This window comes from Phyllostomus discolor, chromosome 3 (assembly GCF_004126475.2).
Source record: "Phyllostomus discolor isolate MPI-MPIP mPhyDis1 chromosome 3, mPhyDis1.pri.v3, whole genome shotgun sequence".
Classification (NCBI taxonomy): domain Eukaryota; kingdom Metazoa; phylum Chordata; class Mammalia; order Chiroptera; family Phyllostomidae; genus Phyllostomus; species Phyllostomus discolor.
Window position 1 is genome coordinate 203,724,361 of NC_040905.2, and position 12,575 is coordinate 203,736,935.

General features: G+C 37.7%; 1 protein-coding gene across 7 annotated transcripts in view; it reads right to left on the reverse strand.

Annotated features, from left to right (window-relative positions):
- Positions 1-12,575, reverse strand: part of C5 (complement C5) — a 90,974-nt gene that overhangs the window by 40,296 nt on the left and 38,103 nt on the right. For 4 of the 7 annotated variants that reach the window (XM_036022151.1, XM_036022154.1, XM_036022149.1 and 1 more), the window contains exons 18-22: positions 11,379-11,553; positions 7,616-7,689; positions 6,695-6,834; positions 5,302-5,529; positions 3,320-3,380 (exon numbers count right to left, since the gene is read on the reverse strand). In XM_036022151.1, the coding sequence (XP_035878044.1) occupies positions 3,320-3,380; positions 5,302-5,529; positions 6,695-6,834; positions 7,616-7,689; positions 11,379-11,553 (678 nt within the window). Of the gene's footprint in view, positions 1-3,319; positions 3,381-5,301; positions 5,530-6,694; positions 6,835-7,615; positions 7,690-11,378; positions 11,557-12,575 lie in introns of all 7 variants that reach the window. The other 3 variants (XM_036022156.1, XM_036022153.1, XM_036022150.1) reach the window with 1 other exon arrangement.

Genomic DNA, 12,575 nt, shown 5'->3' on the forward strand with positions numbered 1-12,575 from the left:
GAGGCAAGGAACACCAAGTGTTGGTGAGGGAGTAGAGACATGAAATCCCTCATGCAGTGCTAGTGGAAGTGTAAACAGTACAGCCATTATGAAGAGAAATATCACAGAAGTATATGACATTCAATAAATGTATGCCCTTTGACATAGCAGTCCTACTCCTAGGTACATAGTCTACCCAAGATTAAAGATAAAAGAGAGAATCTTAAAAGCAGCAAGAAGAAAGGAGAGAGTTACCTACAAAGGAGTTTGTATAAGATGGTCAGCTGATTTCTCCCAAGAAACCTTACAGGCAAGAATGGGCTGGAAAGAAGTATTCCAAGTCATGAAAGGCAAGGACCTACATTCAAGATTGCTCTATTCAGCAAAGCTTTCATTTAGAATGGAAGAGTAGATAAAGTGCTTCTCAGATAAGGTCAAGTTCAAGGAGTTCATCATCAACAAGCCCTTATTTTATGAAATGTTGAAGGGACTTATCTAAGAAAAAGATGATAAAAAATATGAACAGTATAATGACAACAAACTCACAACTATCAACAAATGAACCTAAAAAAAAAAAGAAAAACAATGAAAACAGAAACTAAGCAAACAACTAGAATAGGAACAGAATCAGAGCAATGGACATGAGAGATTTCAGTGGGGAGGGAGAACGGAGAAATAGGGGGAAAAGGTGCAGGGAAGAAGCATAACTGGTAGGCATAAAATAGATGGGGAAAGGTCAAAAAAGGTATAGGAAACAGAGAACTCAAAGAACTTATATGGATAACCCATGGATATGAACTAAGGGGGCATGGAATACTGGAGGGTTGGGGGTGCAGGGCAGAGGGGGGATAAAGGGGGGAAAATTGGGAAACTGTAATAGCATAATCAATAAAATATACTTAAAAAAAGAAACTAACAACTAAGGCTAGTCTTGAGTATTGAGTCTGTGTTTAGTCTCTTTCTAAGCTGATATCCCACAATGTTAATTACTATTAATTTACAATTTGTTTTGATACCTCCTTCTCCCTCACTGATAGATTTTTCAGATTTCTTCTAATGTTACTGTCCATATACTTCTCCAAATACATTGCGGTTTTAAAAAAATATAACCCAGAAACCATGTGGCTCGGTTGGTTGGAGCATTGTCCAGTACACCAAAAGGTTCAGGTTTGATTCTCCATCAGGGCATACACCTAAATTGCAGGATCAGTCCCCAGCTGGGGCCCGTACAGGAGGCAACTGTTTGATGTTACTCTCATTCCCTCCCTCCCTCCGTCCCTCCCTCCCTCTCCCTTCCTCTGTCTCTAAAATCAATGAACATATCCTCGGGTGAGGACTAAGAAAAAAAGAGAACTCTATAAAATCTTATTCTGGTATAGCAATTCTTATACATATAAATAATGGTAGTATTCAATAAAATCTCTGAAATAAACTGGACAGAACTGGTTGCCATCTTTACCCTATTTAGCATTCTAGAAAGTAACAAAGATACCTAAGTTACCTAAAATGATGAGGGGAAAAAGTCATATTACAAGATTGGAAAGAGGCATAAAATTTTTTTAACCAAGATTTCTGATGGAGCCCTGGCTGGTATGGCTCAGTGGATTGAGAGCTGGCCTGCAAACTAAAGGGTTGCTTGGTTTAATTCCCAGTCAGGGACCACACATGGGTTGTCAGAAAGGTCCCCAATGTGGGGGTGCTCAAGAGCCAACCACACATTGATGTTTCTCTCCCTCTCTTTCTCCCTCCCTTCCCCTCTCTAAAAATACATAAAAATCTTTATTAAAAAAAGATTTTTGATGGAGAGATCTATTACCAGTTAAAAGAGCATTCATTCCCATCTTATGGATCTGGTGTTCATACCTAGGATGGGTAAGACAGGACCATTTTGGAAAGCTGTTTGCAATAATGTTAGTATAGGAGGCACAAGGGTAAAAAGGAGGGAAAACCAAAGGATGCAGTGGCTTGGAGTCATGAGGTTACCATGTGAGGCTAAAACCCTCATAACTTGTGATATCCCTTCCCACAGATTCCCCACAGTGGGCAAGGTGGGAGGAGGACTGTGTGCAGATAAAATTAGAGAAAAACATTAGTGTATGGATACATGAATATATGATGAATTTTTCTCTTATTACTCTATTGAAGTCCTTATTCAGCTTATGATACTCAGCTAGTTTAAAATGTTAAGGTCTTGCCCTGACTGGTGTGGCTCAGTGATTGAACACTGGCTTGCAAACCAAAGGGTTACTAGGTAGATTCCTAGTCAGGGCGGGCCTGTGCCCCAGTAAGGGGTACAAGAGAGGTAACCACACATTGATGCTTCTCTCCCTCACCTTCTCCCTCCCTTCCCCTCTGTCTAAAAATAAATGAGTAAAATCTTTAAAAAAAATAAATAAAATGTTAAGGTCTTAATTCTTTGCTTTCCCAGAGGAAATGGCATTCTGAAGTAAACTATTTTTTTAATCCTCATTGTTATATCACTGAAAGAAAAAAAATGATTCAATGAAACAGTAAGGTAAACTTTAACCATTTAATAAGGACTACAGAAGAAACAGAAGTCTCTTTTTCTTTTTAAGATTTTATTTATTTATTTTTAGAGAGGGATGGGAGGGAGAAAGAGAGTGAGAGCAAGAAACATCAATGTGCGGTTGCTGGGGGCCGTGGCCTGCAACCCAGGCATGTGCCCTGACTGGGAATTGAACCTGCGACACTTTGGTTCGCAGCCCACACTCAATCCACTGAGCTACGCCAGCCAGGACTCAGAATTCTCTTTTTCTTGAAAAGAATTGTTAACTGAGCACATTGTAAATTTCATAAATAGGCAATATATTTAGGCCTTGATTAAGTGCTTACATTTTTGCAAAAATTCTAACCTTGAGAAGATTTGGGACATCTGAATTAAAGGAAAAAAGGGAAGCAGGAATAACTACAAATGTAGTTGTTCATTTGTAATCACCTTGTAAAAGTGATTATTGTATTTTCAAATAATGCATGTTAAGTAAGTATGTAAATAACTTTTTCTTATGTTTTCTTTGGACTGATGGCACAATAAAAATACTACAATTATTATTGTGTTGGATAGAAAATGATTACTATCTAAGGGAAATCATGCAATTGTTACTATTTGAATGCTTGCATTTAAAACTAATGGAATTGTATTTCTTTGTTCTAAACCCATCTGGATCACAGTATGATACATGCTATCAAGGATGGCAATGCACTAAGAGGTGGACATTCCTCATTCAAGACAATTAACATTTTGAAAAATAGTGTTTCAAGTTACATAACACCATAATTTTTAGAGTAAAAGACGCACAAAATACAAAATTATTTTGCCTACCGTAAATACCCTTTGGGTCCAGAGTAATACCAGCATAACTTTCCTTTTTCACACCTTCTGGCTAAAATAAAGGCAGAAAACATTCAGTTAATAACATAATTATATCTATATGACATGAATTCTTAGACCACGTTTCCAATTAAAAAATCCTTTTTGGGGGAAGAAGGCAAGAATGTTTAAATACTTAAATGCATACATGCAGGAATAAGATTTTCTGGCAATTTGCATAATAATCAGAGCAAACATTTAAAATAGAAGTTCTAAGGCAGGCAATACTGACCTAAGTGCTTTGTATGCTTTAGCTCATTTAACCTCAAAACTACTCTGTGAAGTAGGTGCTATTATTACTTCCATTTGTCAGATGAGGAAACTGACACAGAGAGATCAAGAAACGTATCCAATGGCACACTGCTAGAAAGTGGTGGAGCCAAGATTCAAACCCAGGGGGCCTGGCTTCAGAGCCTGTGTATGGAACTACCATGCAAGGATGCATAAAACAAGTCATGCACAAAGTAAGTCAATACATGTTTACTGAAGTGAATTTCATGGCTGACCTCAGAACTCAGAGAATGAAGACTGTGAACCCTGAGAAAGAAAACACCTACTAAGAGGGCTTTTGGTGACTAGCTGGGCTCAAATAAAAAAAATTAAAAAAAAAAAGAAAAGAAAAGAAAACAAGCCTAGCAGCCATTGTACACAGGGGCTTCTCACACAAACTGTGCTTCAGGGAAAAGCCTATGCTGAACTGCTTGCATCTGCCCACCTGCACTGTATTTCTGCCATTTGAATAAGCCTTTATAAAGGAGTTCCTGGATTCTTATTTTAACCAATAGGACTGAGGCTTTCCCCATCCAATCAAAGCTGCACAGCTCTAACCAACCAGAGTGGTTCTCTTCTAACCACTCAAGACAGTGTCTTTTGGACAAACTATGAGGATTTGGAGTCCTCATTTGCATAAGGACAGACCAATCAAGGATCAATGGTGAGGACTTCTGTCCATATAAGCAGCTCCCCTCTAGTTTTGAGAGCACATGCTCCCTTTCCAGAAGGTTGAAGGCTGCACTTCGCTGGCTGAGTTGAAACACTGGAAATGTCTCTGGGACCTGGGAGCAGAGCAAACCAATGCAGGCAGAGCAGACTGGCACAAAAGGGAGTAGGCCAAATCACAGGACAGCAGACCAGCACAGGGTAAACCAAACCATCAAGGAGCGGAGCAGAGCTTTCTAGCTGGAGAGGGGCCTGGCCCCAGGGCTGCCTCACAGCCGTGCTGTTTTTACAGTTGTGCTATATCACAAGTAGCTGTTTTGCAATGAATAAAGCTTCTTTCCTGCACCCCAAATTGCAGATTCATGGAAGACACAGCTGTCTCATGAACTAGCCATGTGACTCTGAGCAAGAATCTTAAGACATTCAACAGACTGTGTGGGTAAATAATACTTAAAACATGATAGTTTTCTTCCTTTTTCAGCCTGTTTACTTACTCTTTTATGAAAAGGAAAATTTTCTAGACTATAAATTCTACAGTCTAAATGCAAGGCATATCGCATATGTCTGATGGCTAGTATAATATCTGGCACACATATAGATTTAAAGAACATACTTTCTAAATGTGTTGGGAAAAAAACCCTGCAAAGCTGTATACCAAATTGTTAAAATTGGATATCTCTGGCTGTGGCATTTATCAGTGACTTTAATTTTCTTTGTTTTTTTTTCCAGTACTCTATATTTTCTATAATAAGCAAGTATTATTTTATTTAAATTTTAAAAACATAATTTCAGAGTTAAACAAAAGTTATAAGAATAGCACAAAAAAGTCTGAGGTAACCTCCACCCAGATTTCCCCAAATGTTAACAGTTTGTTACATGTACATTATCATTTTTTGTGTCTCTTTCTGAATGACTGCACATATGGCTGCTGATAACTTTTTTTCAGAATGAAAAAAGTGATTTTAAAAGAATCAGGCAAAACATGTTTTTCTTACCACCACTCGTAATGTTTTCACTAAGACTTCTTTTCCTAGCGTAGTGTCCAATGAAAAGTTGACGTTGTGGAGGCCAATTTCCAGAGGAAGCACAGTAAAGGTCACCGGGTGACTGGACGAGCCCTCTACTGTCTGGCGCAGACATCTGGAGGTCTTTTTCCCCTGCTGGTTGACGACTGGACTTCCTGAAAAGCAGATCCCCTCCACAGGAGACATTGTCACACAGAACTGAAATATCACCGAAGAACAGTTACATCAAAACACTTTATGATAAGGAAAGTATGTCCTGATTTTGTTCATCTGGATATAAACTCTCTCCTGGTACTTTTACGTGTTAAATAATCCCTTATATTTAAGGCAGAGGTGAAAGCTAATTTCAGATTTTCCAAAACACACATATGAGTTGCTATACCTTAGTAATGTGAAGGGATGTCTAGAAAGCTTGCCATCTCCCAGAAATACCTTCTCTTCCTTATACTGTTACCTACTAAGTCAGGGGCAAAGCTACTGAAGTTCTTTGTTCATGTTGATGTGATAGCATTTGTAACGTTGTCTCTTTTTATTTTAGACAGTGGGAACCCCAGGCTCAGGCACTCTTTTTTTTTTTTTAATCATTGTTCAATTACAGTTGTCCGCATTTTCCCCCCTCCCCAGCCAAACCCACCTCCCTCCCTTGCTTCCATGCCCCCACTTGGTTTTGTCCATGTGTCCTTAATAGTAGTTTCAGGTACTCTTTCTTACTCATTTCATATCTTTTAGCTCAGTCTTTGGTATTCAACAAATGGTTTTATGAAAAACTGAAAACTCCATCTCTTGGAATTTAAGGCCTTGCCCGATATGTCCCCAAATTTATCAATCTTACCTATTAACTTCCCACTTGTACCTAATTTTACAACTAGACTCTGGCTCCAGAAAGACCTTGGTTCAAATCTTGGCTCTGCCTCTTACTGTATGATGAGAGCATGTTGTAAGACTTTTTTCAGTCTCCATTTCCCCAAATTTGTACTGAAGATAATAATACTAGCTACTAATTTCTGGCTCAAATAGTGAATATTTTTCATTTCTGCTCCAAAATCTAGTGAACTGATGGAATTGAGAACTATACCCCAAAGAATATAATAACCAGAATAAATTAAATAAAGAAACAAAAAAGAGTGCCAATATTCAACAACAAATTTTGAGGAATTTCTAAAAAATGAAAAGTTCCTTCTCCCTCTTCAGAAACAAACAACTAAGGTGGGTGGGGTACGAATTAAACAAACCTATTGGTTTATAATGTTGAGCTGAGTTGAGTTTTTATTTTTTGTGTCTGTGATAATTCCATTAATAGAATTATCAGAAAGAGAATTTTTTTCCCCCCATTTACTCGTACATACCATAAATACCTACTTACCCCCATCCCAGACAACCTATAGTTGTAAACAGTTCCTGTCAATTGTATCTGTTCCCCTCGTACAACAGAATACGGAATATTCATTTCCAGGAAGACATCTTTGAACACCTTTGCCTTGACAGTATCAGAAACACATATACCTTCAGCACAAAGTAAAAGCAAAGTAGAGGTGTATTAGTGAATTCCTATAATACTTTATTAGTATTAAAATGTCTCAAGAAAAAAATTCGATCATATTTTTTCATCATTGTCATGCCGTGTCCTTGAATTTTCTATTCATTGATCTTTATTTCATTAATCATTGCTATTAACAGAAATCTCTATTGTCCAATAAATATTGAATTCTGTTTATGGCATGAGTTTCTCAATTAAAGCACCAAATCTCTTTTTAGATATTTATCATTGGCTCCATTTAATGGGTATAAAATTTTGACCGTGGAAACCAAGATTTTATAAAAACAAAAAAACAGGAAACAAACGAACAGAATCAATAGTGAAGTTATTTTTATAAGTCTCTGCACTAAAGCACCATACAAGGGCATCAGCTCAGGAGAGCATTCATACACTTGTTTCCAACTCTACTCAAGCTCTTAGTTACTGAGAAAAATAAAGGAAAATAGGGGCTTGACATCAGCATTTACAAAATGATGGCTGAGAGGAGACAAAAGAGGAAATTGATATGGTAAAAAATGGGCATATCTAAGTTGTTTTCTAGTATATTAAAAAGAATATTTTAAAAAAATGTCACCACTTAAGTCCTGGGTAAACTACCCGTAAACAGATAATAGCCAAATAACTATGTATTTTTTTAATGATGGTAAAAATATAGCATTTTCAATGTCATTATTAAACTGAATCATCAAACTACATTTTGACAGTCAAATTACTTCTTAAATGAGTATCTAACTTAAACTTGCTTACCACTATCTGAAATGCCAACACCTTGAATTTCCCAGGTAGTTAGAGAATCAGGTAGTGCAAACTGCAACTGCTTTCTGAAAGTTAAAACATTAATGTTCAAATATAGTGGAGCACTGATTAATCCAACTGGACAGCACTCATTAGCAGAATTTTTGATACACACTACTTTTGAAGAAGAGAAAAAAATCACCGCAAAATATAATCATGTCAAGTATTAAGGAAAATTAAGCAAGAAAAATATATTCCATAAATCTCTTATTGGTTATATGTTTTTAGATTCTTCACTTGTATGATGAGAATTAAAATTCAGAAGGATGCCTTTGAAACATTGCAAATTTGAAACATTGCAAATTTGAAACATACAAAACAAAGAAAAATTATGTTTATTCCGTAGTATGTTCTAAAATAGGTAAGCAAAGCAATGCACCTTAATAGTGCTCATAACAAAGTTGTCATAACTAAAAATTGCTCATTAAAATTAAGTTTATAGATTTATTCAACAAGCAGCTATTGTCTACCAATTTTATGTCAGGCATAGTGCTGAGTATATAGCACTTAGAAGATGTAGTCTTGAAACTTTCAGCAAAGATAGATAGAGGTATAGGTAGATACATTTTGGCTCCTCACACAACCAAAAGAAGGACAAAAACAAATTTAAAAACAAAAAATAACCAGCACTACCAGAAAATCGAATTGTATGGGAGTCCAACAACCAAGGAGTTTAAGAAGAAACATTCATCCAGACCAGTAGGAGGGGTGGAGACAAGCAGCGGGGGTGGAGAGGACTCGTGGCAAGCTGGCAGCTGGCAGACCAGGCGAGGCAGTGGCTGGCAGAGCAGGCGGTCCCACATTTGCATGTGGATAAACTGGGAGGAACAACTGGGAAGCGAGACAGACCATGCAACCCAGGGTTCCAGTGAGGGGAAATAAAGCCTCAAAGCCTCTGACTGAAATAACCTGTGGTGGTTGAGGTGGCAGCGGGATAAACTCCCAGCCTCATAGGGGAATTCATTGGAGAGACATACAGGGTCCTAGAACATACACAAACCCACCCACCTGGGAATCAGCACCACAAGGGCCCAATTTGCTTGTGGGTAGTAGAGGAAGTGACTGAAAGCTGGCTGAGAGCTGAGCAAGCAGCATTGTTCTCTCTTGGACTCCTCCCTCACATATAGTGCCATACAGTGTGGGTTGCCCTGACCTGGCAAATACCTAAGGCTCTGCCCCTTACTACATAACAGGTGTGCCCAGAGAAAACCATATGGCCCAAGTGAAAGAGCAGATCAAAGCTCCAGAAAAAATACAACTAAGTCATGAAGAGATAGCCAACCTATCAGATGCAGAGTTCAAAACACTGGTAATCAGGAAGCTCACAGAAATGGCTGAATATGGTCACAAAAAGAAGGAAGAAGTAAAGGCTATGAAAAGTGAAATAAAGGAAAACGTACAGGTAACCAACAGTGAAAGGAAGGAAACCAGGACTTATTCAATGGTTTGAACCAGAAGGAAGAAATAAGCATTCACCCAGAATAGAATGAAGAAAAAAAATATTCAAAAAAATGAGGAGAGACTGAGGAACCTCTGGGACAACTTTAAATGTTCCAACATCCAAATCATAGGGGGACCAGAAGGAGAAGAGGAAGACCAAAGATTGAAAACTTATTTGAAAACAGAATGAAAGAGAATTTCCCTAATCTGGCAAAGGAAATAGACTTCCAGAAAGTCCAGGAAGTCAAAGAGTCCCAAAGAAGTTGGACCCAAGGAGGAACACACCAGGGCACAGCATAATTACATTACCCAAGAATAAAAATAAGGAGAGAGTCTTAAAAGCAGCAAGAGAAAAGAAGACAGTTACCTACAAAGGAGTTCCCATAAGGTTATCAGCTGATTTCTCCAAAGAAACCTTGCTGGCAAGAAGGGGCTGGAAAGAAGTATTCCAAGTCATGAAAGGCAAGGACCTACATCTAAGATTGCTCTATCCAGCAAAGTTTTCACTTAGAATGGAAGGGTAGATAAAGTGCTTCTCAGATAAGGTCAAGTTCAAGGAGCTCATCATCACCAAGCCCTTATTATATGAAATGTTGAAGGGACTTATCTAAGAAAAAGAAGATGATAAAAAATATGAACAGTAAAATGACAACAAACTCACAACTATCAACAATCAAACCTAAAAAACAAAAACAAACTAAGCAAACAACCAAAATAGGAAGAGAATCACAGAAATGGAGATCACATGGAGGGTTATCAGTGGGGAGGGGGAGGAGGGAGAATGAGGGAAAGGGTACAGGGAATAAGAAGCAAAAACAGTAGGTACAAAATAAGGGGAGGTTAAGAATAGTATAGGAAATGGAGAAGCCAAAGAACTTATATGTATGACCCATGGACATGAACTAAGGTGTGGGAATGATGGTGGGAGTGGGAGGTACAGGACGGAGGGGAATAAAGGGGAGGAAAAAATGGGACAACTGTAATAGCATAATCAATAAAATATATTAAAAAAAGATGTAGCCTGCTCTCAAGTAGTTTACAGTCTAGTAGAAAAAATAGTTAAGTAAATAAATTGCAATGCATTATAATAACTGTACTGATAAAGCATTAAAAATTCAGATGCAGTTTGCATTTATTCAACACATTCATTATAGTGCCTCTATAAGCCAGACAGACTTTATGCCAGGTCCTAGATGTAAAGCAGTAATCTGAATTTAGCCCTTGCCCTGGAGGTAATTACATTTTAATGTGGAAGATGGGCAGGTAAGTAGGCCCTTATAATACTGGACATGTGCAACAGAATTAATCAGGAAAGGTGATTTATCCAATCACTGGTAGGGTAGGGAACAGTGATGGGGAGGCTTACCAGAGAAGTGCTAGCCAAGGGGCACTTCTGGGCATTGCCAAGGGGCAATGTCAGCTGAAATGATGACACTGTGCAGGAAGATTTAGAGGTGACAAAGGCAGAGACAAGGAGACTCATTAGAAAACTGACGCCAGGCCCGGGACTCAGTTCCTTGACTGCTCCTTGAAAAGTCGGTGCTTTGAGCCCCCCAAGGAAGGGTGTTGGTCAGGGACTTGGCATTATTATCATGGTTTTCAGTGCCTGGTACCAAGTAGTGATTCCATAAAAATGTGTTGAATACCAGAATTTAATGAGAAAAAAAACTTTCTTCTTATTAACCAACATTTGTTTTATGGTGCAGATATTTCAGGATAAGAAGGGCTGCTTCACAGTGCACAGCACAGTTGTGCTCGGTTAACGCTTATGGAAGAGAAGTGAAATTAAATGAACAGAGCTCTTCTGCTTTGGACTCAATTACTAGCGCAAAGTACATACTTAAGAAAAAGAAAAGTGAAGCAAAAAACATTTGGCCAAATGGTAGTATCATCTTAATTCTTAAATAAACTATTGGGAAATGAGTAGTCTTCAGATTTTTGGCCATAATATTTGCAAATTCTCACATTTTTCAAAGTAATGTCAATGAAGTATAATACCTTTGCTAGACAGGACAAGAGTGTCAAGGTCTGAGCCATTCTTACTAAATGCTATTCTTGCTAAATGTTAAAATGTAGCACAGTATTTTGCAACAGCTGTAAATGGAATAAGCTCGACAGGAACCCAACCAGGTAAGTGTAGGCAACTGCAAAGAAGAAATCAACATGAACTTGACCAAACAGTATATATAAGCAATAGCTAAGCCTCCCATTTGGAGGAAAAGCTTTGGATATGAATCCCTTGCCTGCTTTACTTGCTGAAAGTAAATAAAACTACCTTGCTGTAGACGTTGGAAGGCAGGAGATGTCATCCATGTCAGAATGCACTGGAATTCTGTGGGCAATTGCTGGAAATTTCTGACACTGTCTGGAGATATGATGAACTTCCCATAACCAGCTTTCTGGAAAATAGCTCCTTATTTCTGTCTTGGTTATTGGTTCCAGGGTCCGTAGATCTGGGGAAAACAGTATATTCTACTATAGAAAAACAACATAAATTCCATTTATAGCCAAATTTTAAAATATGGACATTAATCTAAAACAAGCATTTTCTGAAAGTTCAATGAAACATGTCATTTAATGATTTCAAAATGGAACTATTAGAACTTCTCCATTAATAGCATTGATAAAACAGGCATAAAAATATCTAATTATTTGTTTTCTAAATTATTAAATGTTTAGTGTTCCTGAGGTTATACAAGGTACTAATCAGTCTATAAAGTTATGTGCATTCTTATAATTGCAATAATTCTGTTTGTGTGATTCTCTGCTTAGAAATTCATTTACCATGTATTCCCTTTACTCAAAATGAATAGAACTCCTGTTCCTGTCTAAGATAAACTAATAGGGACTAGGGTTATTCTTCTGTCTTGAAAAAAGAGAATACCAGGCACACCATACAAAACAGTTTTCAGACACCAGAACATAAGTGACCCAGCAATGTGATTCCCTGAGAGAAAGGAGATTAGGTAAACCCTAAAGTTGTCCAGGTTTTTTCTATGAAGACAGTTTACAGGTTGCAGGGCAGGGAGAGAAGCCCATGCAGACCTCTGCAGAGTTGCAGCAACACACATTGGAGTTTTGGGAAGTCAAGCTGTCTAGAATGAGGAGCAAAGTACCAGAGAGAAGCTGCAGAGATTGAGTTCCATGCAGCTGAAGCCAAACCAGATGATTATAATTGAAAAATTGGACAATGAAAAATATATGTACCAGATTGCTCATGAAAATGCTGATTGTAATATGCCAAAAGCCTGAAAACCTAAGTATGGCTAATAACATGATTTTGGTAAGTACCCGCAAAATTTTATGTTTGCCAAAATGCATCCATTTAAATGGACAATGTTTAAGACACACTATTAAGCTAAACAATCAGATTATAAAACAGCAGCTGTTATTCTTTTATCTGTTTTTTTAATAAGTAAAATTCCTTTACTTTTTTATTGTTATTTTATAACAGCTGTCCCAATTTTCCCCC